We start from the raw sequence: 24,193 nt of genomic DNA on the forward strand, positions 1-24,193 counted from the left end.
CCAGCCGAAAGCCGCCCCGGGCGCCCACGTGCGCGCGGCCCCAGGAGGAGGGGCTGCCTCGGCGCACCTGCTTCTCGTTCTCGTCCTCCAGCCTCAGCCTGTCCTCGATGCAGTTGCGGGCCTGCAGGAAAGCCTTCCTCTGCGAGCGCTCGGTCAGGATCCTCACGAAGACCCCGTACACGTTCACGCTGACAAACAGCAGGGCGTTGGCTCCGAGCTGCAAGGCAGAGGAGAGAGGCAGGGCTCAGGGGGCGCGAGCGCGGCCGCGCCTTCACCCGCACCGAGGGGCCCGCGTGGTCTCCCCCGGGCTGGAAGCGCGGCTTCCCCACCTACCACACGCCGAAGCATCCGGCCCCAACTGCTGCCTCCGCGGGGGCGGACGGGGAGGGGGACACAAAACCCGCCACACACCCTGGGGGAGGGGGCGGGGTCAGGAGTGGCGGGGGCGATCCTAAAGTCCTGCTTGGGCCAGGTGTGCTCACTATGAACACGCAACAGAATCAAATCCAGGGAACAGGAATGTGAACGATAACTGTTTTCACAAAAGCTAAGGGGGGGGGGGTGCTTCTGGAAAGAGTCAATGGAAGTCGGGGAAGAAAGGAAGACAGGAAGGAAGGGAGGGAGGGAGGAAAGAAGGGAAAGAAAGAGTGAAGGAAGTAAGGAAGGAAAGGAGGAGGGAGGGAGGGAGGAAGAAATGATGAAAGGAAGGGAGGGAGGGAAAGACAAAAGGAAAGGAAGGGAAAGGAGAAAAAGAAAGAAAGAAAAAGAAAAGAAAGGAAAAGAAAGAAGGGGAAGGAGAAAAAAGGATGGAAGGATGGAAAGATGAAAGGAAGGAAGGTGGGGAGGCAAAAATAAGAATGGAGATTTGGAGATGAACAAAACTATAAAGAATGAAAAAAAAATCTTGAACGTCTAGAGGCCTCTGTTTTGCAAATGTCTAAAACTTGTCCACTTGAAGGAAAGAGCAAGCAGCAGTGGACTTGGCTGAGGGAGGTCTGGGGAGCATGTCCAGGGAACCAGGCTACAAGGTGCGGCGGCTGCAGAGACACAGCCCTGGAAAAGCAGGCTGCACGTGTGAAGTTAAAATCAACTGCTTGAGGCATGAAGCACCGCTTAGGAATCCTGCTCTAACCGGCTTTAATGCAAAACCCACTGTGACTCCACAAAACTCTGAACGTGTAACTTTCCAGAACACCCCTCCATGGCCCCGAGAGTCACCACCAGGGTCACTCACGGCAGCTGAGGACCAGGCCGCAGAAGGCCAGACTCAGGGACTCCAGAGTGCATCTTCCCCGTCGCCTCCCCAGGCCTCACAGGGCGTCCAGCAGCCCACAAAGAGCCCCCACACCCTCCACAGGCTCCCTTCGGGAAGCCCACTCACAGTCAGGACGCCACCTCCTTGGAGGGGAGGCTGGGGTCTCATTAAGCTCTGTATAAAAGGCTTGCTGTTCCAACAGCTGCAAGACTGGGGAGAATTTATATCTCTGATTGAATCGGCATTTTCTCAGGCCTCCCCAGGTCTCCCCAGGGGGGCAGGAAACCCGCAGGCTCCCCTCTTCCCTGTTCCTCCATGGATTCACCAGCAATGCCTCCAGAACATAGCCGTGTGCACACACAGTTAGATCAAGACACACAGGACACAGCCCTGAACCCTCGTGGACACATCCTCATTTTCTTGGTGTGAAAGTAACACCAGAAAGTGAAAACTTAAAAAGAAAGAAATAAAAGCAGAGTTCAGGGCAATGCTGGTTTGGGGACACCAGGCATCTTGCTGGGACCCACCCCCCATGGGCTCTCTGTCACCACCTGCTCGGCTGCCAGCAGGACCCTCTGAGCCTCCGCCACTTTTCCTGCTGTGAACTCTCACCCTCCCCACCACCCTCTCCAGCTCATTAATCCCCAGGCCCAGAGCTGGCTGCAAAATCCAGAGCCAGAGCAGAGGGGATGGTACGTCTTGGTGACAAGTCAGAAAACGCGGCTGGGCATCCTATCTGGGGTCCCCACATCGTTGTTTCCCACACTTCCCTCCTCACCCCCATCAGTACCCCATGGCCAGACCAGCAGGCCTGAGAGCTCCAGCCTCGTGCTGGCCGTCGTAGCACCCTCCCCTGGCCGGCGGCAGATCCCAGGGCTCAGAGTGGTACTTTGTGAACTCCGACCTGCCCTTGCCCAGTCCTTGTTGGAATAACGTGAGACTGGTGTTTATGAAGGGCATGTCTGGTGGATGCTGGGAAGACAGACCTCTGTAAAGGGATGAGCTGCCGCCTGGCAGAGGCAGGACCTACGCATGAACAGGGCTCAGTTGAGATGCCCACCCTAGGGTTGGGGGACAGAACTAAGGAATGGTGAGGCACTGCCAAAGACACAACTTCACAGCAGAGGTGTTGGAGCCCTGTGGCTTCTGGCTCACCCTGCCCTGCCCTTGGGGAGGTCTTCAGCACCCAGAGTGGCCAGGCCCCCACAGGGTGGGCACATGCCCACAGGGACCCCAGGCGCTGCGAGGGCCTGTCTCACCAGTCGCCCGGCCCCATAGCCCACACCTCTGTGCTTGGTTGCTGCTCCTCCAGGAACCCTTTTGAGGTGGAGGATGGCTGCCTCGAGCACGGAGCCCCCGGCCTGGGGAGGCGGCTGTCCACCGCCCACCACCAAGCCGTTCCTGGGAGCCCCCAGGCCACATGGCGGGCAGCTGAGGCCAGGGCTGCTGAGGGGCCCTAAGGAGTTGGTACAGTTAAGGAGCTTGACTGTGTCCCATCCCGGATGTAAGGACCCACCCTGCAGAGGGCAGAGGGTGTCCTGCCTGCTCCCAGCCCCCTTCCCAGGGCACATCCTGTGCCCTCCACCATCCTCCAAGGGGTGCAGCCAACTCCCTGCTTGAGAAGCTTCCCAGCGCCCCAGGCACCCCAATAGAGCACTTGTCACTGCTACCACCACCAAGAAGAGCCTGGCTAGGGGGACAAGGAGGCTAACAATGGGGAGCTAGTGGCATGACCCCAGGAGGAGAGGTGGGGGACAGGGGCTGAGAGGCCGGCTAGGGCAGGGCAAGGGGTCGCAAAAGGGACACAGAGCCTCACCCCAGCAGTGGACTGGGGGGATTGGTCAAGGGGAGAAATCAGAGGTCTGGAGGAAGGATGTGCTGCGTTTTCACCCAGACCACTCAAACAGCAGAATGGGTGGGCTGGTTTCCCCCACCCCAGAGGGCCCCATCTTGTCACCCCCTCCACACATACCCTCTTAAGACCCTCCCCTCCATTTATCCGGGGGCTAGGGGCATCTCCCCACGGGAACACTGAGGCCCAGATGGCTTTCCTCTGAGACTGAACTGCACCAACCAACTAAACCACCGTGATCTGCAAATACCTACGAGGCCCAGCACCCAGCCCACCCCAGGCTGAGCAGGCCCCCAGGCCAGCAAGAGCAGCTACCTGCAGTGGTGGGAATCTGTACACACAACAGCCTAGAGCCCCCACACACCCTGCACACATCCCAGAGTGGGGCAGAGGGGCTGCCTGCATGTGCACACCCACATACCCTCATTCACCCCCACGCACCAGGGGCTGTCACAGGAGGCACCGTGGGGCCAGGGGCACTGAGCTGCCAGCATGGCCTGGAGGGGTCAGAGCCAGCAATGCATCCTGAGATCAGAAGCGGGGGGTGGAGAGGATGGGCAGGGAGCATGAGGGAAGGGGAGCTGGCGGGGCCGGCAGGGAGGAGGGGCCAGTGGGTGGGCCATGCACGCACACCCTCCACCCCACAAGGCCTCCACCAACCCCACCTGCTCAATCGAGCCTCTGGTCTGCAGACTAGACCTCAGAGGTGGACTGAGAGCTGACCATAGAGATGGCCCCAAGAGTTGGCCAAAGAGGTGGCCTGAGAGCTGGTCTGAGAGGTGGCCAAAAAGGTGGCCCCAAGAGATGGCCCCGAGAGCTAGCCAGAGAGCTGGTGAGTGCAATGGGCTGTGTAGGTGCCAGGTGGCCCTGAGGGATCATCTCCTTAACTCTAGTGACTCCCCCTACCAATGATGCTGAGCTGTTGTTCCCCCCCTTCCCACTGCCCGAGTCCTCTCCCTTCCCTGCTCCCTGAGGACATGTCTCCCTGGTGGTCTTCATGATGGGGTCTGGGGGAGGTCTCCTCACTCCCCCACGGCTTCCTCAGGCTGTGACTCCCACTCCCAGTTAGTCGGAATCCCAGGGGGTGGCAGTGAACACAGCGCTGACCCCCGCGCCCGCTGTCTCAATGGCCCCCCAGCTCAGCCCCCTGCCTCCTGGCTGCCACCTCCAACTGATACATGGCAGCACCCAGCGTACACCAAGGGGGCCTCCAGGGGCTCCCCACGGTTAACTTGGTGCATCCTCCCAGCATCGCCACGGGGTGGGTGCTGGGCCCCCCCCCCCCAGGATGCCTGGAGGGACTTGTCTGGCAGGGTCCCTGACCCTTCCCCAACACTCTCAGCAGAAGACGGCACCACAGAAATCCTTGCAGGCATCCGGAACCTTCTTGTCTCCACCATCAGAAGTCCTATGGGCTCTGCCTTCAGCAGATGTGGAGCCATCATGTCACTGTGGGAGACACCACTGCCTTTCCTGGGCAGCCGGTGAGCCTCCAACTCATCCCCTCTCCTCCTACCCCACTCACTGAGAGCTGGAAAGTTGGTCTGCAGCTGTCCTGGGCTGTGACCTCCTGGCCCTGTGTCAGTCTGAGGGCCCCATGGCCAGGGCCGGGCCCCTCTCTCCCCTCCCCTCTGCCCACCTCGCCCTGGGTGGGCAGCTCTGCCCAGGGCCTCGGCACGCTGTCCCTGAGCCGGCAACTCCCCTCCCAGACCCTGCACAGTCCCACCCCACAGCCTGCAAAAGCTCTGCACAACGCCACCTTCTCTGGGCATCTTACTCTGTGTTCGGAAATTGCACAAGCCCACGTGGATGCTTTAGGGACCATCCCTTTAGCCAGCTCTGTTTAGCCTTTTTTTTACCTTTTGCGTTTTTCATCACAGTTACCTCCCTTCAACCTCCCATGTAATTAACTCATTTATGGTGTTCCAGGTCTGCTGCTCGCCATGTGAGGATGGGGTCCCATGCTGCCCATAAAGTCCCTGGACCCACCGGCTGCAGGCATGAAGTCAGATACCTGGACTCAAGCCCCTGCCTTCCCTCAACCACAAGACCAGGAGTGGAGGGGATGTCGTCAATGCCATGGACTGACGGGAAATCAACCCACCCAGTCCTCGCTCCCTGCCCTTTTCTAGCAAATGAAGAAGACAGAGAAAGCATTTCACCCTAACATCGTGCCCTGTTGGGGATGAGGGTTTCCCCAGCTGGAGAGCAAGTTTGTAGAAAACAGGCAGGTGTTCTCACTGGGTCCTGAGTTTGTTTCCAGTTATTTGTCCACCCATTCATCTGTATCTGTCTGTCCATCTATCTGTTTCCACTCCAGCTCCACGTGAGCTGGCAGCTCGTCCCCATGGGCCCCTCAATCCCAAGGCACGGGGCGGCCCCAGGCACCCCATCCTTGGCTTCTGTTAGGTGTGAGCATGGCAACATTGGCACTATACAGACAGACAAATGGACATGTCCACAGTTAGACACTGCAGAGAGAGGCCACTGGGCTTTCCCACATCCTGGGTCTGCACCACACTGATGCTTCTTGAAGGTGTAATGGATGTGGGTCGAGGGAACCTGCAGAGGTGGCAGTTCTCCACTCCCAAGACATCCCCCACGGCTGTGGGAACCTTGCAGAGCCAGCCACACCACAGACGGCCCAGTCTCAGACCCGCCACCCATAACATCACGAATGGCTTCCACACCTGCATCCAAACTCGGTTTCAAACCACAGAGAACACAAAGCAGAGTGGCACAGATGTGCTGCTGAGCACGCTGACCCCAGAGAGGCCCATCTCCACGCAGTTTTGTCAAGGGCTGCTGCTGGAACTCGGCCTTCACATCTGCCCGCATCAGCAGGAGGGTGGGCAGCCAGGGCCCGGTGGGAGCAAGAGGGGCTCAGCGCCACCATGCCATGTGCCAGAGCAGGGGGCCGTCCATCAGGAGGGCAGCAGGAGCAGACAGCACCCCCACCCACCGGACCTTGGAGACCCAGCTGGGGCACCTTAGAGAGTGTGGTGTTTGCGGACAAAGGGACAAGGCTCCGTGGGAATCACTTGCAACCGGAGGATCGCTTGATCTCAGGCTGCAAGTGTGCATGTGTGCACAGCAGGGACTCACTCATTGGCCATCTGCCACCTGGGGGGCTGGATGGGCAGCAGCATTGCCAACATGCTGTGCAGCACCTGCAGGGTCAAGTGGCCTCGTGGGAGGGGATGGGGGGCAGAGAGGGGAAGAGCTGGAACAGAGCCCCCACATGAGGCCCCCCCTGCAGCAGGCCAGCTCCACCAAGACCTGGGCGGTTGGCACAGACCAGACAGGATGTGAGATGGCATCAGAGTGTCCCCAAGGATGAGGAGGTGGGCAGGCAGGCCACACCAGCACCCCACACCCTGAGGAATGCAGGGCGATGGGGGCTGGGGAGGGGGTCGACCCCAAACAGTTCCCACCCATGGGACACTGGGGGGGCTGCCCAGGGTGTTAAAAGCCAACCCTGGAGGGTGATAGTGGATGGATGGGGGTGTATTGAAATATAAAAGCAAGGTTCTGTATGTCCCCTAAGAGCTGGGACCCCTCCTAGAGGCAGATCCAGGTGCAAGCTGGGTGCTCCCCACACCACAGTGAAAGTGGGGGTGTGGGCCAGTTGTTAAGTGCAAGCCTGGAACACATCCCAGGAGGCCGCCGTGGATGGGCCCAGGTTGCAGCCACCAAGGCCATGAAGCGCTGACATGGGCAGGTGGTGCTGCCGTCTGGGGGGCTCGGGCACAGCATGCAGAAGAAGGTCCTCACGGGACTCCTGCCAGGGCTGTGCACTTCCAAAGCTCCTCAGACCCCATCCCTGACCCCACTATGTTGGCCCTAGACCCACAGAGAGCCACCCAGGAGCCAGGAGAATCGAGGGACATGTTGGGAGCAATGCGAGTATTTTAGGTTATTTGTTTTTCTTATCCTGTTGTTTTGTTTTGAATTTTTTTTTTAATTTTTTTAATTTTTTGATAAACTTTCAAAAAGCTATGGCATTTAAAAAAATCAGCTTCAATGTAATTATTTTAGATTATTTGTTTTCCTTATTCCTTTGTTTTGTTATGGTTTGCTAATTTTCTTGGGGTATGGTAGGAGCATGTTGGAAGCAAAGTAGTTATTTTAGATTATTTGTTTTTCTTAATCCTTTGTTTTGTTTGAAATGTTGTGGGGGTTTTTTTGTTGTTTGTTTATTTTTTAATTTTTTGATAAAGTTAAAAAAAATAAAAACTAAAAAAGAACACATAAAAATGAAGCACCCCAGCCAGCTTCCATCGGTGGGCGAGGCCTAAAGTAGAGCCAGTGTGTCTTGGGCCAAGGGCCTGACCCTGTCCCCTGGTGGGTTGTGCATGGGAGGGAGGACAGCCCTGGGGGATGTTCTACAGGGAATCATGTAGAATCCAGAGAGACAGAACTTCACCTCTGACATATGCATGTGGACAGTGACCCAACCTCATTTCTGTTCCCCCCAGCGCAGGAGCACGCTGGTGATGCTGGGGGCATCTGACAGGCGAGTCTTCTCCCTGCAAGTACAGCCCCAGGAGCGTACAGCCGTGCCTTCCCTTGGGACAAACACACACACCCCGACACACAGCCTGTGGTCACCCCTCAGGCTGCTTGGCCTCAGGTATTGAAGGGCTGGCTGACCCCAAGCTCTGGCCCAGCCTCAGGCCCCCTGAGAACACCCTGGTTCCTACCAGGGCTCCCCCTACCCAGGCCACACCTCCCCATGGCACCGGCTCACTCCCCCACAGGAGCCCCTTCCCTGGCTGTCCCGAGCCACCTCTGCACAGGGAGGAATCCTGAAGAGACCCTTCCTGCTCTCGGATGAGCCAGGCCACCTGCTATGGGTCCACACACCAGAGCCCCTGCTGGGAAAAGACTACCCAGCCTCCATGGAGACTGCTGTCACTGGTGAAGCCTGACAGACACCAGGCAGGCCAACCCCCAGGGGAAGGGCTCTCTTCCTGTGGTTGTGCCACCATAAGCAGCAGGAATGGTCTGACCAGCAGGGGCCATGTGGGTGTGACCATCTGCATGAGCTCCAGCCCACACCTACCGCCCCGGGGAAAGGCCAACACTTGGGCACAGCTCCTGTGACCCCAGACGGTGCCACTGCAGCCACCTTCAAGGTCAGCACTGGGGGCGGTCATCCTACTCTGGCCCCTTCTCCCACCCCATGACTTGGGCTTCTTCCTGCCCCCCACACTTCAAGGAAGGCCTGCTAGACATAGGACAGGTAACTTCCAGGAGGGTCTGAACACCAGTCATAGGGCTCCGAGAATGTCAGGGCTGTGAGACGGGGAGACCCCCAGACCAGAAAGCCCCAAGTCTGTTCTGCCAATCCTCCAAGACATTCTGCTTATAATATTAAGCATAGAAAGAGCAGGGTGGCCATGGTGAAGCAGGTTAGGGGGAGGACCATATGCCTTCCCATCCTCAGAGATTCAAGGTGTCCACATTAGAGGCCCCAAAAAGACTCTCTTGGTACTGGAGTGGACTTCATCGACCCCTCTGCCCACACACATGTGCACCCAGAACACGGCACCTACTCCTTCCATGAGGGGGCAAGCTCATGGATCCCACTTGGGGTTGACAATATAGGGCACTCCACCCACTTCTGCAAACACACACTTCAGAAAAAGACATGGGAGCCCAGAGGAGTTAGCCACAGATTCGAAGTCAGGCCCCATGTAAGCAAGAAGCTGGGGTACAGTTCATGCACCTCTGGCACCAAAGCCTGCTCGCGATGGCTGCCATGGACTACTCAGAACATTTGGGGGGACCTAGGTACATGTCACTCCATCTAGGGTTCCATCAATCTTTTCTTCACCTTCCACTTACTCACTGGAAGTTTCTTTAGAGAAATGCAGTGAGACATTCCTATGACAAAGCTTCCTGCTACACCAAGGTCTGTAAAGTGGTGAAATTTGTAAAACACAGTAAAATCTTAAATACCTAAGTAAATGCTCTGCCTTCATTCCAAAGGAAATCACAAGGCTGTTCATGGATTTTGGTCTGACTCGTCTCTTTGGATCCAATTACAATTAAATGGGTTACTTTTCTAGTTTATGCCAGCTGCATGAAAGCTCCAGTGAAAGCCATGCTTCTTAGGTGAGTGGAAATTAGGTCCCCATTGCAGGACAAACTCTCTATGTACAGGGCCTGAATCAGAAGGTGGAGGTTATGGAGACAGACGATCCAGTGAAAAGGTAGGCCCACTTCACAGCCCAAATCTAAAAAGCTCAGCTTTGGCGCTCGTTTGGGAAGTGAAGGTCTTCCCATGGGTTTGGAAACAGACAACCCCAGTGTCAACTTGCACATCCCCGACGGCTTTCCTATAAACTGGGCAAGGAAAAACCCACACTAGGCCCTGCTCCCACCAGGAATAAACTAAATGGACCTTGTTAGCTGCAGCCTGGCCCATGAGACAGGCATCCCTTGCTTTGGGAGCTCAGAGGGGAGCTGAAGCATGAGCCCCCACTTCACACCCAGCCCCTTCTCAGCCACCTCTCCCATCACTGACCTCTGAACACTCAGAAACGATGGGCCGAGCAGCAATGAAGCCACGAGCTCATTTCAAGCCATCAGGCCAGAGAGGCTCCACGAGAGACCCAGGAACACTGAGGGGCTGTGACTGACCCCTCGTCCCCTCCCCTGCAGGCTCAGCCTATGATCAATTGTGCGGACCCCAAACTCTGACACCCTTTAAGACATAAAACTTTAGAAAGTAGAAAAGAGAGAGTCACCCGTGATCCTACCACCTTAGCAATTTTGCTACATTTCTTTTTCTTTTCAGCAGAGTACTTTTTACATAGCTGTGATCATGGAGCAGATACAACTTAGATGCAGCTTCTTTCACCAATGGGACACGGCAAATGGTTTCTGGCCGCATGAGGTTTTCAGAATCATCTTTTCAACGACTGAATAATATTGTAATGAACGAATGTAGCTTTTTTCACACAACCATGACCCAACAGTTGCATCACTGGCGATTCCCAATAACTGGTATAGATAATAAGGAAATATTGGAAAAGATGCCAAGACAAGCATCTTTGGAGGTAAAGGCCATCGGTGTTTCTGGTCATTCCTCAGGATTCCCACAGTTAGTACTTCGAGTTCAAAGCATCAGCACACCCCCCTGTTCCAGAACACACTTTAACCAGACAGATCTCAAAGAGCTGGTCTCCCATCCACTGGCTGCTCTAGTTCTGGAGGTTGAGGTCACATACTTAGATTCTTGCTCATTTCACTGGAAACTCCTTTAACTGCATGCTTCTTTAGCACTGCTAACTCTACATACTGGGACTGTAGTTCACCTTTTGCAGATTCCTGCTTCACTGCTCAGCCACCTCCTCACACCTCTCTGAGCTACCTTACAAGCCAGGTGATCTACACCTGGACATCCCTACTGCCTACTCTAGCATCATCCTCAAAGGCCCCCTTGACATCACCATGCAAGTGACAGGACAGGTAGAAACACAAACTTCTGTGCTGCTCCCAAATCCCCCCTGCCACTTAAAAATGGATCTCAGAGCCTACAGATGATGGGGACAAGTATTTCTCCTTTCTGTACCTGCCTAACTTGGCACACCAACTTCACTGCTGCCACCCAACAGGTACACATTCTCCTGTGTGCGCACATGTCCTCTCGCTCTCTCTAAATACGTGTATGTGTGCATGTATATATACACATACACATATGTATATACACAGATGTGTTGGCATCATGTGGGCTACGTGGATGAGCAAGGCATTGCAATGAACCTCATAATCCCTAGGGAGCTATAGGATAAGGAACTCAGAAGGAAAGTACACTGAATACTAAAGGAAGTGGTTCAAGACTTGCTCTGGGAGCAGGTGCTCCCAAAGGTGATGAGAAGAGGGGTTAAGCCACACTGAAGAGGCGACATTTAAAACGGGCCCCGTAGGTTGAAAAGGGTCAGACCACTAGAAATCAAAAGTAGAGAGCAATGCCATGATGATCAATTTTACGTGTTAACTTGGCTGGGTTATGATGTCCCTGTGTTCGTTCCATCAAGCTTTGGCCTGGTTGTAACTGTGAAGATGTTTCATAGACAGATCTGCATGTATAGTCAGTTGATTGCATCTACAGACGACTGCATCTACAATCAACATGGGAGAACACCCTCAGCAGTATGGGGAATCTCCTCATCCAATCAGCTCAAGGTCTAACAGCAGAAATGAGGATTTCATCAGTCAGAAAGAACAATTTCTGCCTCTACTTCAGCCAGCCCACTTCTCCTGGGGAATTCAATGTTGCCTTCAATTGCAGCTTCATACTTGCAGCCTGCCCTATGAAACTGGGACTTGCCAATCCCCACAATCACATGATCCAAATCCTATAATAAATTTCTTAGTATTTACATATATACATATACACATATACATATACAAAAATGTATCCTGTAGTTCTCATTCTGTTTCTCTGGAGAACCCTGACACAAGCAAGAAGCACCAGAAAGGCTCTGAAACAGGTGGTGAGCAGCATGTTTGGAGAACACTGAAGACAGGGGCACTACAGCAAAGACCTTTCTATGGATGCTGAGGGCCAAACACATGCAGAAGCAAGTCCACCATTGCCCACATGATACCCATGACGAAGACAGGTGGAGAGGTAAACCACCTCCCCAAGGTCACAAAGCCAGCACAGGTGGTAGCATGTCACCATCCATTCTCACCTGTGAGCAATTGCAAACAAGTCTTCAGGGGTCCTGGAGGCTCAGCCACCCAGGGCTGACAGAATGAGTCAGGGATGGCTGTTCTTACCCATTCTGATACAGGAAAAGAGCAGGAAGGAGGCCCAGGGGCGACAGAGACAGCTGGAATTCCAGGAGGGATCATCTGTAGTAAGTGGATTGCAGAGGGCCACATGTTGGGTGGGGAGGACCCAAAGGGTGGAAGATCAGGTGGATGATGAGCCTGAAGAGAGTGGATGATCTGATAACGGACAGATCCCTTTGTGAGGTGCTGGGCCTGTCTGCTGGGGCCAGAGCCATGGTAGATCAGAATGCAGGTTTGGAGCACAGTGGAAGCATGAGGTACTAACACATACGGGAGGGGGAAAGGGGGAAGGCTGGATGTGAACAGGTCTGCTGAGCCTAGGTGGGCCCTGATGCAGAGAGGGTGTCAGAAGGGTCCTGGCTGCAGGAGTGAGCCTGGGGCAGGGGCTGCAGGCCACAAAAAAGTCCCAGAGCTAGAGTGGGGAGAAGGGGGTGTCTGCAGAGCAGCCTGCATCAGAAGTCTACACACCTTTAAAGGACACAGAAGTTGGATCCCAGCCCTTTAAAATAAAAACTACAGTTAAAGAAAACTAAGACACTCTCTTTCAAGATTCTCCCAACATCTCAGTTTCCTTACTCAGTTCAATTCCTTTTGGAACACAATGGGGATGATTACAAGCATTGAACGGGCCAGGCAGGGGGTCATAAGCAGCTGGTCTGTGAGTTTGTCACAATGAAGGGCCAGCTATCCTCATTCTCGTAAGGTGGCTGCCACCCTTCCCTCCCCAGCGTGAGTTACGGTTTCAAAATAGAAGGTGAGAGAGTGGAAGGCAGGGCCACCTTCCTTCTCCCAAGGTGCAATGCGAGGAGGATGGCCCCGCCTACCCTGTCCCACTGGGCAACGCGAGGGCGGGCCCCGCCTTCCCTCTCTCACAGGGCACTGCGAGGACACGCCCCGCCCCCATCCCACAGTGCAATGCGAGAATGGGCCCCGCCTCCCTTGTCCCACAGTACACTGAGAGGAGGACAGGCTCCCCCCTCCTCTGTCCCACAGTGCAAGGCGAGGTTGGCCCCGCCTCCTGTCCCACAGTGCAATGCACGAACAGGCCGTGCTCCCTTGTCCCGCGATGCAATGTGAGGAAGATGGACCCGCCTTCGCTGTCCCACAGCCCATTACAAGGAGGACGGCCCCTGTGTCCCGTCTTTCACAGCGCCCTGAGGCACTCACTGTGCCAGCTGGGCTCCGCACTGCTCACGGCTCTCAGGGAGCCTCCATCTCCCAACCCGGTCTGCGACACACTAGTAGCTTTTCCTCTCCCCACCCCTACCCCCCTAACTCTCCTCCAAATTGTTTAGTTACGAATCTGTCCTCATCATCATGGGAACTTTAACTATAGCTAGAATATCTGAGAAACATCACAGAAAGAAATCAATCCTCGAACTTCAGTTTCGGATAATCTGCTTGCCCACTCAGTGCAAAAAGTTTCTTTTTATGCCATCAGTGAAAAATCCATTTCATTATAAACTGGGTGTTGTCTTCCCTCAGGGAAAAGAACATTAGAGGGATTTGTTGAGAAAGTGTGAAAGGGATTGTCATGGGGGGGAGGGACACTGCGGCAAGACTCGGTGGTGGCCTTGGTCTCACCCTCTGCCAACTGCTGCCTCAGCCTTCCCCGTGGACCCACACCTTTAACCCAGCGGGGCTCGGCCCCCCTGGAGCCCCTGCGATGTTGACGTTTGGAGCCATGTCCTTCTCACTCATCTTCCCAGACTGTGTCTTCTCAAATGTATCTATGGATATAAAACATGACGGCCACAGAGGTTTTCCCCACCACTGGATTCTTGATTCTCCCCGTGAAGCTCTCTGAAGTCACAGCCCAAGGGGCATTTGGGTCCAAGAACCCCACCACCTGGTACAAGATGGTGGGGATGCAGCTTAGCAACTGTTCATGCAAACAACAGCTCAGGGAGTTGGGGCTTGGGTGGAAAGTGAGTTCGTAAGATCAATTCTCAGAGACAAGTGTGACCAGAGGCTGCAAGACCTGGAGGACAGGAGGCACCAATGTCACCATGCCCCACCCCATCAGGCCAACCCCAGAGCAGTGGGTCTGGTTCTGGGCCCTTCTGGGGGGGAGGGGGGGCATGGTCAAGGCCACCCCCTTGGCAGCACTGGGCTGTGTTCCCAGCCTCATGGCCCCCACTCCGCTCCCCTGGCTGGTAGCCCCGGGCCACCCTGTGAGTCCCACAAACAGCCCACCTTGGTGAGGAAGGGCTGCTGTTCTCCCTGCCCGGATCCCATCTGCACCCCTCATTCCAGCCAGGTGCAGACCCAGGAGAGGAAGTGAACTCCTGAGTAGCTGCCATGGGAGGAGCACCCAGGTGTAGTAATGAAGGGCACAGGCTCCATTACTAGGGTATAAACCTCAACCCCTACTTTTTAATCGTGGGGCCTCCCTGGGCCTCAGTCTCTCCACCTGGCCAATGAGCAGAATGATGATAATTAAAGAACCACGTAATGAGTGGTTATTTGGTTACAAAGCTACAGTCTTAACGCCATGAAGTGTCCAAGGTAAGGCATCAACAATAGGGTACCTTGACTGGAGAAAGACCATTGGCATCTGAAAAACCTCTGTTAGTTGAGAAGGCATGGGGCTGTCGTCTGCTTGTTCCCACGTGTTTCAAAATGGCATTCTCCAAAATAATCAGCTTTCAGCTTCCAACGGCCACCTTCAAAATGTGTCTCTCAACTTCAGCTCCTCTGAGGTCCTTCTGTTTGTGGGCTCTTTTATATGGCTCCAGTGATTTAATTCAGACCCACCCTGAATGGGTGGAGTAACACTTCATGGAAATTATCCAATCAAAGGACTCGCCCACAGTTGACTGAGTCACATCTCCATGGAAACAGTCAATCAATAGGTTCCAACCTAATCAACACTAATACATCTGCCTCCACAAGATTGCATCAAAGAACATGGCATTTGGGGGGACATAATACATCCAAACTGGCAAAAGCAGCTTTCCATAAAAAGACTGAAGACTATTATTCAGAAGGGCCCAAGGAAGCTAGAGGAGAGTGAGTCCCCAAGGAGAGAGAGGGATGGTAAGGAGTGGGGTGTCCCCCCAAGGAGAGAGAGGAGATGGTGAGGAGGGAGTGTCCCCCAAGGAGAAAGAGGGATGGTGAAGAGGGAGTGTCCCCCAAGGAGACAGATGGGACAGTAAGGAAAGGAGTGTCCCCCAAAGAGAGAGAGAGTGGACAGTAAGGGAGTGTCCCCCAAGGAGAGAGGGGAAATGGTGAGGAGGGGAGGCATCTCCCCAAACACCAAGAGGCCCACAGCTGATGGGTATCCCCTGGGGTCACAGTAGCATGACCCTGCAGAGGGCACAGGGTCAGGAATGGCCCCACCACAGGGCCACCAGGTTCAACCCCACTGGTTGAACAGGAATGACAAGAAAGGAGAAATGAATTCCGACTTGCAAAGATAGAGGAAGACTTCTCTGCTGACTGGGTCCATGGCCAGGCCTTGTCTCACAGCCTCACCCATGGTCTGAGCACTTGCTGTAGCTAAAGGAGCTTCTCTCATCCACTCATGTGTGCTTCTGTCTCCCCCAGAACCACAGTGTGAACCATGGGGCGGGCAGGGCCTTGGCTGTGCTGTTCTCTGTCAGGTCTGGAGAAGTGTCCAGAACTTGGTGAGTCCTCAAGGATCTTATTGCTCAGTGAAAGTGCATTGTTTGGGGGAAAAGTTGTACCCTTCTATTCTCTCTGTAGAGGTATTTTAGGACTGCCCTTCACATCCCTTTCACCTTCAATTCTGCCCAGCTTGGCCTGCCCCCCTGCCCCCTACCCCCACCCCCACAATTGCCCTGTCTCCCCATGGTTCTGGAGCCCTTTCATCAGCCTTGTGTGGGGTTCCAGCCCTGCCCACCCACTGGCAGGTGTGGGAATAGGTGGCTGTCCTTTCTCATGGTCCCAGACCTAATCCATCTGTAGGTGTCTCTTCCAGCTAGCACGAGTCACACAGCCAGGCTCACATCTCCACTTGGGCAGGGGTGAGGGTGGTTCAGCCAGGCCCAAGGCCCAGCAGAGGCTCAGGCAGGAGCAGAAGCTGCTCTGGGGAAAGGGGGTTATTTATTCGTGGCCTTTGAGACCAGTTCCTTCCTTCTCTCCCTGCTAGGTCCACTCTTGCCCTCGCCCCATCACCTAGCCTCCTCCCATCCGTGTCCTCCCAGGCACCTACCCAGGTACTGCCCACTCCCCTCCATGCCCTCTCCACACCAGCACTTAGTTATGGAGCAATTCAGAGGGAAATCTGGAGGAGGTACAGAATCCATAAACCAGACAGTACTTTAAACCAGGGACAGTAATGGTGGCCTGAAGGCCAAATCCAGCCCGCCACCTGTTCTTTTAAATAAAGTTTAGCTGGAACACATTGTACCCATTCAGTTATCTAGTCATAGCTGCTTCCATGCTCCAATGGCAGAACTGGGTTGTTGTGACAGAGACTGATTAGTCCCCAAAGCCAGAAATATTCCCCATCTGGCCTTTTACAGAACAAGTTTGCTGACACCTGCCCTTGGAGCTGGAGACCTGGAGCCAAGGTGCAGCAGAGGAAGTAAGGGATCCGCTCTGACCCTCAGGCTCTTCCTCTTGGAGTTAGGGGCAATACCACTATCCTACAGGGTTGTTGCAAGGATCTGTTGGGAGTACGAGGTTCCTTTTGTCTCTTCCAATGTCTGTAATGCACACACCTGTCCATATGTAGGAGGTAAACAGAAGAACAGAATCCCCAAACTTGACCCCATGCTGGCTGATTCTTGGGTTCTCACGAGGTGAGGACACTTTGTGCTATCAAATAATGCTAAGACAATGGGAAACACCCCTAAGTGAATGCAGAGACCTGTAGGGAGGCACACCCACAGACACACACAGTCACACATACACATTCACACACACAAATATACAAACACGGACACACATATCACACACATACATATATATATACACACACACATACATACACATACACTTACACACATACACATTTGGACACATACACACATATACACACATACACACATATATCACACACATACACCCATATATACACATTCACATGCACACACGCACACTTCTCACTCCAGTTTACCCAAGCGTTTTCCAATGTGTGTTATCACACTTTGCCCCCAAAGTGCCTTCTTTCCCTTTCAATATTTTTGTTCATTTATAATTTCACCCACCAAACACATTCTGAAGTGTGAGAGAACAAGGTTTGCCCTCTCCACTTGAGTAATTGGAGAAGGCTGCCCCAGCGGCCTTTTAGCAGCCTGCTCTGTGCCTCTGCAGCAAACCAAGTACATCCTTTCAGCCCCAAATCCGAGACATCAGACATTGTCGTGGGGATTCATGCAAATCCCCAAGCTGCCTGCTTTTCTACATCTCCCCCACTGCCCTCAGGTCTCCCCACAGCAGCATCTCCCCAGACCCTACAACACTGGTCCTGGCTGCACATCGGCCCACACAGCCCAGCTCCAAACGGCAGACAGAGAGGGTCGGCCCTGCCCTCCATGGGGAGCAACCCCCTGTCCAGGGTTGGCCCTGCCCTCTGCAGCTACACCCCTCCCCAAGGCACCTGCCCCCAGCTCTAGCAGCCCAGCAGCCTTCACTTGTCCCCTGGCTTACCTGCCTACCTGTCCCCACAGACCTGACCCCTGATGACTCAGCCTCCTCCATCACTCAGCACAGCTCGTAGCCTGGCCTGCTGACCAGGGGGTCTTGAATATCTGCACCACCTCTGTCCTAGCATCCTAGGGCTGCTGGACAAAGCACCATAAACTGGAGGTCTGCTTTATTCTCTCACATTTCTGGAAGGCACCAGGCATCCAGAATCAGGGCTCAGCAGGGCCACACTACCTCCAAAGTTTCTACGGAACCATCCTTCTTTGCAGCTTCTGGTGGCCCAAGTTCCTTGGCTGATGACACATCCCCCAACCTCTGCCTTCACCGTCACACAGCCACCTCCACGTGTGTGTACCTTCCCTTCTGTCTCTCATCAGCACCCTTGTCACTGATTTGGGGTCCACTCAGGTAATCCAGGACGACCTCTTCTTGAGATCTCTGACTCAAGGACATTTCCGAAGATCCCTTTTCCAAATAAGGGCACGGTCACAGTTTTGGGGGTTAGGATGTGGCTATATCTTCTGGGGGGGGCACAATTCATCCCACTATACCCCACCCACCCACCCATTCCAGTTTGCTAAAGCTGCTGTTATGCAAAATACCAGAAATGGCTTGGCTTTTATAAAGGGGGCTTATTTAGTTACAAATTTATAGTCTGAAGGCATGAAAATGTCCAAATTAAGGCATCAACATGAGTATACCTTCACCGAAGGAAGGCCAATGGCGTCCAGAAAACCTCTGTTAGCTGGGAAGGCACGTGGCTGGCGTCTGCTGATCCCAGGTTGCGTTCCAGCTCCTCTCTCAGCTCCTGCGCATTCTTCAAAATGTTGCTCTTAGGGTGTTTTGTCCTCTCTTAGCTTCTCCGGAGCAAACACTGGCCTAGCATCTCCAAAGTGTCAGCAAAAGTCTGCTTTCAACAGCCATCTCCAAAATGTCTCTCTAAGCTGCAGCCAACATCAGGGGTCCACAACTCCAAGCCTCTGTGAGCTAAGCCAGCTAGCTTCTGGGTCTGTGCCAGCATTTTTAAAGGACTCCAGTGACTAAATCAAGACCCATGCTGAATGGGTGGGCCCACACCTCCATGGAAATAATCTAGTCAAAAGTATTACCCACATTTGGGTGGGTCACATCTCCATGGAAAGAACCTAATCCAAAGATTCCAACCTAATCAACACTAATACATCTGCCCCTGCAAGATTGCATCAAACAACATGGCATTTTGGGAGACACAATATACCCCCAAACCTGTTTCCTCTTCCCAATAAATTTGGGCAATAATAATACCCACCTGTGATGGCTAAGTTCATGTGTCACTTGACTAGGTGATGGCATCCAGTTGTTTGGTCAAGCAAGCTCAGGCCTGAGTGCTACTGTGAGGGTACTTAGTGAATTTAAGTCAACTGATTGCATTTATGGGCTGATGACATCTACAATCAACAAAGAAGATAAACTTCCTCAATGAGAGAAGCCTCCTCCAATCAGCTGAAGGTCTTAAACAGAGAAAGAGGATTTCAGCAGTCAGAAAGAAGAATTTCCATCTCTACTTCAGCCAGCCTGCTTCTTGAATTCATCAAAACCTTCGCCAGAGCCCCCAAATCACGACCTGCCCTACGGAAAGAGGACTTGCTCAACCCCACTGTCACTGCAGCCAAATCCTATAATAAATCCCTTACTATTTACATACATATGTATCCAGTTGGTTCTGTTTCCCTGGAGAACCCAGCCTCCCCTGCAGGTGTTATGCACCTGGGCTGAGAAAGTGCAGCAACATAAAGGCAGTTAAGAGGCTCCATTCCTTCCTTTCCAGAGGCTCTCAAGATGAGAAAGAAAGCGAGGATTAGGAAAGCCCCAGAACTTTAGTCTTCAGCACCAGTATGCCCTCTTCCTTTTGATCCCTGTCAATGACACTCTTAACCAAGAGCTGCAAACATTTCTGAGGGCTCCTTCCTGTGCGCTGGGGGGAGGACGGATGGGCAGATGAGCACACAGTCTGGCAGATAGAAGAAAGGAGACCAGTGCTACAGCCCTCAGACCTCTACCGTATTCTTAGTAATACGCAGTGCACATGTGGGGAAACTGAACCATCTGCACAAGGTAAACAGCATCACTCAAGGAAAGTGGCGGAGCACAAGTCTGCCTCTTAGGAAGGCCAGTTCTAGAGTTCACACATGCTTTCCATCCTTCCTGCTAGGTCTCAGGTACTGACACAGAAACCACAGCCCAAGGGCCATGCTCCCAGATGGGCAGGGCTGGGGGAACAGGCTCCGTGACCGAGGGAGCAGGGCCTGAGGGTGGGCAGCTGGGTTCGGCTGAGAAGCAGGGAGGGGAATGCACGCAGCCCCTAAAATGCCCCAGACTGGAGGACCGGAGAATCCAGGCCGTGAGGCTGCCTGACCTCGGGAGACAACATTCTCTTCGCTGGTGGAATTCTGTCTCCCAGCTCCACTGGGCAAGCAAGGAAGATGCTGCCTTACCCACGGTTCCTGGACATTCACCCACCAAAGGTCACATCCGTGCCTCTCTACTAGGTGCAGGCCACCTGCCCTTCCACAGTCCTCCAAGGGGGTGAGGGGGGAGCGAGAGCAGCCCCTCTACTCGCTGGCTGGGCCTCCCTTGTTCAGTCCCCCATTCCATTCCCCAGTCTGTAAACTGGGGAGAATTTCACCCGCCTCCCAGAGTTCTTGCAATGACTGAAATGAGAAATGCTTGGAAATGCATGCACAGTGGCTGTCTCCTGGAGATGTCCAGCAAAGCAAGTGCCTCTCCTGGATCCGCTCTGCAAGCCAGGCCCTGGGACCAACGTGGCTAGCGGTCAAGCTCACCTTCACAGTCCTGACAACAGGCTAGTGTCCCTGACTGTAAACAGTACCCAGTGAGCATCTGCTGGCCAGACTGGGCTCTCCATCTGCAAGAGAGGGAAACTGAGGCTCAGAAGTCTCCGTGCCCAGCCCGAGGCCCCTCGGTTCATCAGGGGCGGATGTGGCCCAGAGGATTTGGGCCAGGTGCTCTCTCTTTGCCATCCTCCTCCACACAGCCTCCCGCCAGCCAGGGCACGGGGTTACCCACCAGAAGCTACCAGAAACTCATCCCCAGACCACCGCCACCCTACCCACTGTCCCTTCTCAATCAGCCTATCAGCTGCGTAAGGTTCCTGACTATTTCCTAACCAATGCACTCTTATTTCCTCTGCCAGTTCTCCTAAGCCATACTCCTTCTATGTCATTCTTTCCCCTTCATTCAACTGTAGCTCCTTCCTTGCTAATCTTTATAAAAAGTTTTTGGATCCTTCCATTATGGCTTCTTACTTCAATCAGTCTCATGCACGGATGTGTCTGAAGTGGGGATGTCGATTCCAAGGGCTGAGGCCCCTCACTGACCCACTCCCGCTGTGGACCAGGGCCAGCTCCGCTCAGAGAACACTAAGGTCCAAGAAGCCAAAACTCCTGGTCCTGTGGGATGTCCCCAAGTTTGGCCCTTGTCCCCAGAGCCAAGAATTAGACCAGGTGTCACAGACACACCTGGTTGCGCCCACACCCTCCAATCTCAGAGCCAGTGCCCCAAAGCAATTGGCTGCACCCACTTCTCCTCTTCCAGAAGACCAAACAGCTGAGCCTGAGAACTGCAACCTTGATGCTTAGAGTGGGTTCTCCAGTAACTCTTATTTAAAAAAAAAAAAATAACTGTTAGATCTAAAAGATTAAGCCCATGTCCCAGTTTTCCCAATTGCCCTATAAGTGTGAGCGTGTGTTTAGAGGAACTATAGGACTCAGGATCCAGAGAAGGTTCTTTCTCAAGGTTTCCAACCCCAGACTCCTTTCTGGGGAGGGTTTGGCCTCCCTCTTGCTGCCCATGAGGGGCACCCCTGGAAGGTCAGGCATTTCTAACTGGGATCTCAGACCTGTTTGGCCTGTGCTTGAGGCCACTGCCCTGAGCTCTGTAACGACTGTGAGGGCCCAACTGGACGGAGTGAGTCCCACACCTGGGCAGGTACCCAGGTCCCTGAAGAAGGGGCAGCCTCTGCGGGAAGAGCAGGACTCGGCTGACATGAGGGGCCACAGATCCAGCAAGCCACACGACCGGTCATGAGGGCTCTCCCTAGAGAAAGAGGCCAGGGCAGACCTCGCCAAGCATAGGAGCTTAAACTCGGGGCCACCCTTGCCCACCCCACTGCCCAGAGACAGCAGGTGCCAGAGGGTGCCCCATCCCAGACGGGAAGAAGACCAAGGGGAGCCATGTCCCCTCCGTGAGGCCAGGCCACCAGCAGGGGTGGTAAGCAATGTCTTCTGAGGCCCTTGGAAGAACAAACAGGTCACCAGGATTATTTGAGGACACTGGAGATTGTCTGCCCCACTAGTATTTTGTTTTGTTCTGTTTTAATGCAAGTGAAAAACTGTCTCCTAAAGAAGTCTGAATTGAGGCTCCACAGCCCCCCACAAGCAGCAGCTCTGGCTGAGGAGGGTTTGCAGGGGCAGAAGTGGATCCAGAAAGACCCGTGCATCCCCTCCCCACCCCCATCCCACCCCTGCACAGAGCTGTGTGATCTGGTTTACCCCCCACCCCCACTTCAAATGAGGGTCAGAGAGAGAAAGGACTCCGGCTGGCTCAAGACATGCTGTACAGTCTGCTTGTTCTTTCCAGAATGCCCCTTTCCTGCAGCAGGCACTACAGTAACCCCCCAAGGTCCACCCTAACAACTGGGGAGGGGGGCAGACCAAACCCCTGAGACAGAGGCTTCTGGGGGCGGAAGATAAGTAACAAGCATTTAAGATGCTCAATGAGGTCACATCCCTACTAGGAAAGAGAAGGAAAGCCGACCTGGGGGCACAGGCCCTGTGTCAGAAGCTGTGGGCCAAGCCACAAAAGGAAGAAATGTCAGAAACGATGTCACGATGGAAATCACTGAAATCTCTAAAAATAGCCTTTGTTTCATAGCTCGGAGTTGCAACTTAGGAGTGCCTTGGGGACATGTTCAGGGTGACCTGCCCCAGCTGGGCAGAGACGAGACGGGGTCTCCACACAAGCAGCCCTAACCCGTCCACCCACGTGCTGGCGTGTTCCAGGAGAGAGTCACCATCTGTGACAGGACCTGGTTTCCTCTCCAGAGCACGTTTTTATTCCCTTTACCCCTGGCTGGAAACACCCCACCCCAGCCAGGCTTCTCTCTGCTGGAGTGGGAAATAACAGGCCAGCCGGGGGAGCAGTCTGGAAAGATCCACACGGTGATGGGTTAGAGTCGGTGACATCCCCATGAACTCATGCTTGGCTTAATGCAGAACCAGATGGCTACATATAGAGGATACAGATACAAACTCGGGTTAGCACACGCTCATGTATTTCTTGCTCTGTCAGTTAGAGAGGGCCTAGAAGTAACAACACCCCAGTAGCAAGAGATACACCTGCACCCAGATCACGTGTCTAATACCATTGTCCAATAAAAGGAACCAGGCAGGGTTCCCAGGAGAAATGGCTGCTTAAAGGACAGAGACAGGATACCTATCAAGTGATCAAATGACTGACTAATCTATCTCTATATATCTATATATACCTCTCTATATAGCTATATATATATATACCTCTCTATATACCTGTATATATCTACATATACCTCTGTATATTTCTATATATATCTACCTCTCTCACTCTCATTTTATATATATATGTATAAAATGTGAGAGAGAGAGAGAGAGTGCAAGAGCAAGAGAGAGAGAGTGCAAGCTTGGAGCATCTTGCAGCTCCAGAAAGTAAGGAAATGCTCAAACACACACAAAATAACCCCACCCACATTGATGGAGATATATGTCAATGGGACATCAGAGCCAACAGAAAGAGCTCTCAGTGGCCAAAGCTGGGATGGTTTGAGCAACAAAATGAATAAAGTAGTACTGGGTTATGTAAAGTAAAATAAAATGGCCGCCAGCACTGGGTGTTGCTGGGAGGGTCCTCTTTCCAAGAAAGGATTTTTCCAGAAGACATAAAAGCAACTGATTTGCAGGGGCTTTCTGGGAAAATGGAACAAAGGCATGCATCCTATAGAACTGTAGAAACCAACCTCTGATGATACACCCATTTCCATCCAGGAGACATTGCTTATCGGAATGAGCAACCACCCCATGTGAATCAGCATAGATCTGCTCCCCACTCTGAGAGCCCCCCTGTGTAAAATGGAAATGTAACATCAGCCGATCAGAACATCTCCTCAGGTGCATCTGTCTGCCCTCCCACCCCCTCGGTGGAGCTCCTCTCCACTTGCAGTCTGGAAGCTGCCTGATGCACGAACTGTAAACTGCTCAAAGAAACTCCCATGTTAATGCCTTATCTAATGTTTTACTTTAATTTAATAGTTATTATAACCCAAGCTCTAAAATAAACATAAATAAATGACTGAATAAAAAAATGGGGGAGAAGGGACAAATCTCACAAGCAGAAAGCTCCCAAATAGTTTAGGTGTCTACCCTGCTCTCGAGAAGGTGGACACAGCTCCCCACCCCTTGAGAGTGGGCCGTGCAGAGGGACCTCCGTCCACAGAGCACGGTAAGGAGAGGGGGAAAGAGAGTCGCTTTGCAGTGGGGGACCGGGCCACACTGCTCGGCCAGGGGACGCAGGTCAGCCTCCTCAGGGATGATGCACACAGCACGGACTCCTGACTATGACGTGAGGAA

At 53.5% G+C, this 24,193-nt stretch overlaps 1 protein-coding gene across 2 annotated transcripts in view; it reads right to left on the reverse strand.

Moving 5' to 3' along the window:
- Window positions 1-24,193, reverse strand: part of ADCY1 (adenylate cyclase 1) — a 225,425-nt gene that overhangs the window by 181,082 nt on the left and 20,150 nt on the right. For both annotated transcript variants that reach the window (XR_005217080.1, XM_037837223.1), the window contains exon 2: window positions 68-217. Coding sequence is in view for 1 of the 2 variants with exons in the window: in XM_037837223.1 (XP_037693151.1) it covers window positions 68-217 (150 nt within the window). In the remaining variant the exon portion in view is untranslated. The remainder of the gene's footprint in view (window positions 1-67; window positions 218-24,193) is intronic.

The sequence above is a fragment of the Choloepus didactylus genome, chromosome 5 (assembly GCF_015220235.1).
Source record: "Choloepus didactylus isolate mChoDid1 chromosome 5, mChoDid1.pri, whole genome shotgun sequence".
NCBI classification, from domain to species: domain Eukaryota; kingdom Metazoa; phylum Chordata; class Mammalia; order Pilosa; family Megalonychidae; genus Choloepus; species Choloepus didactylus.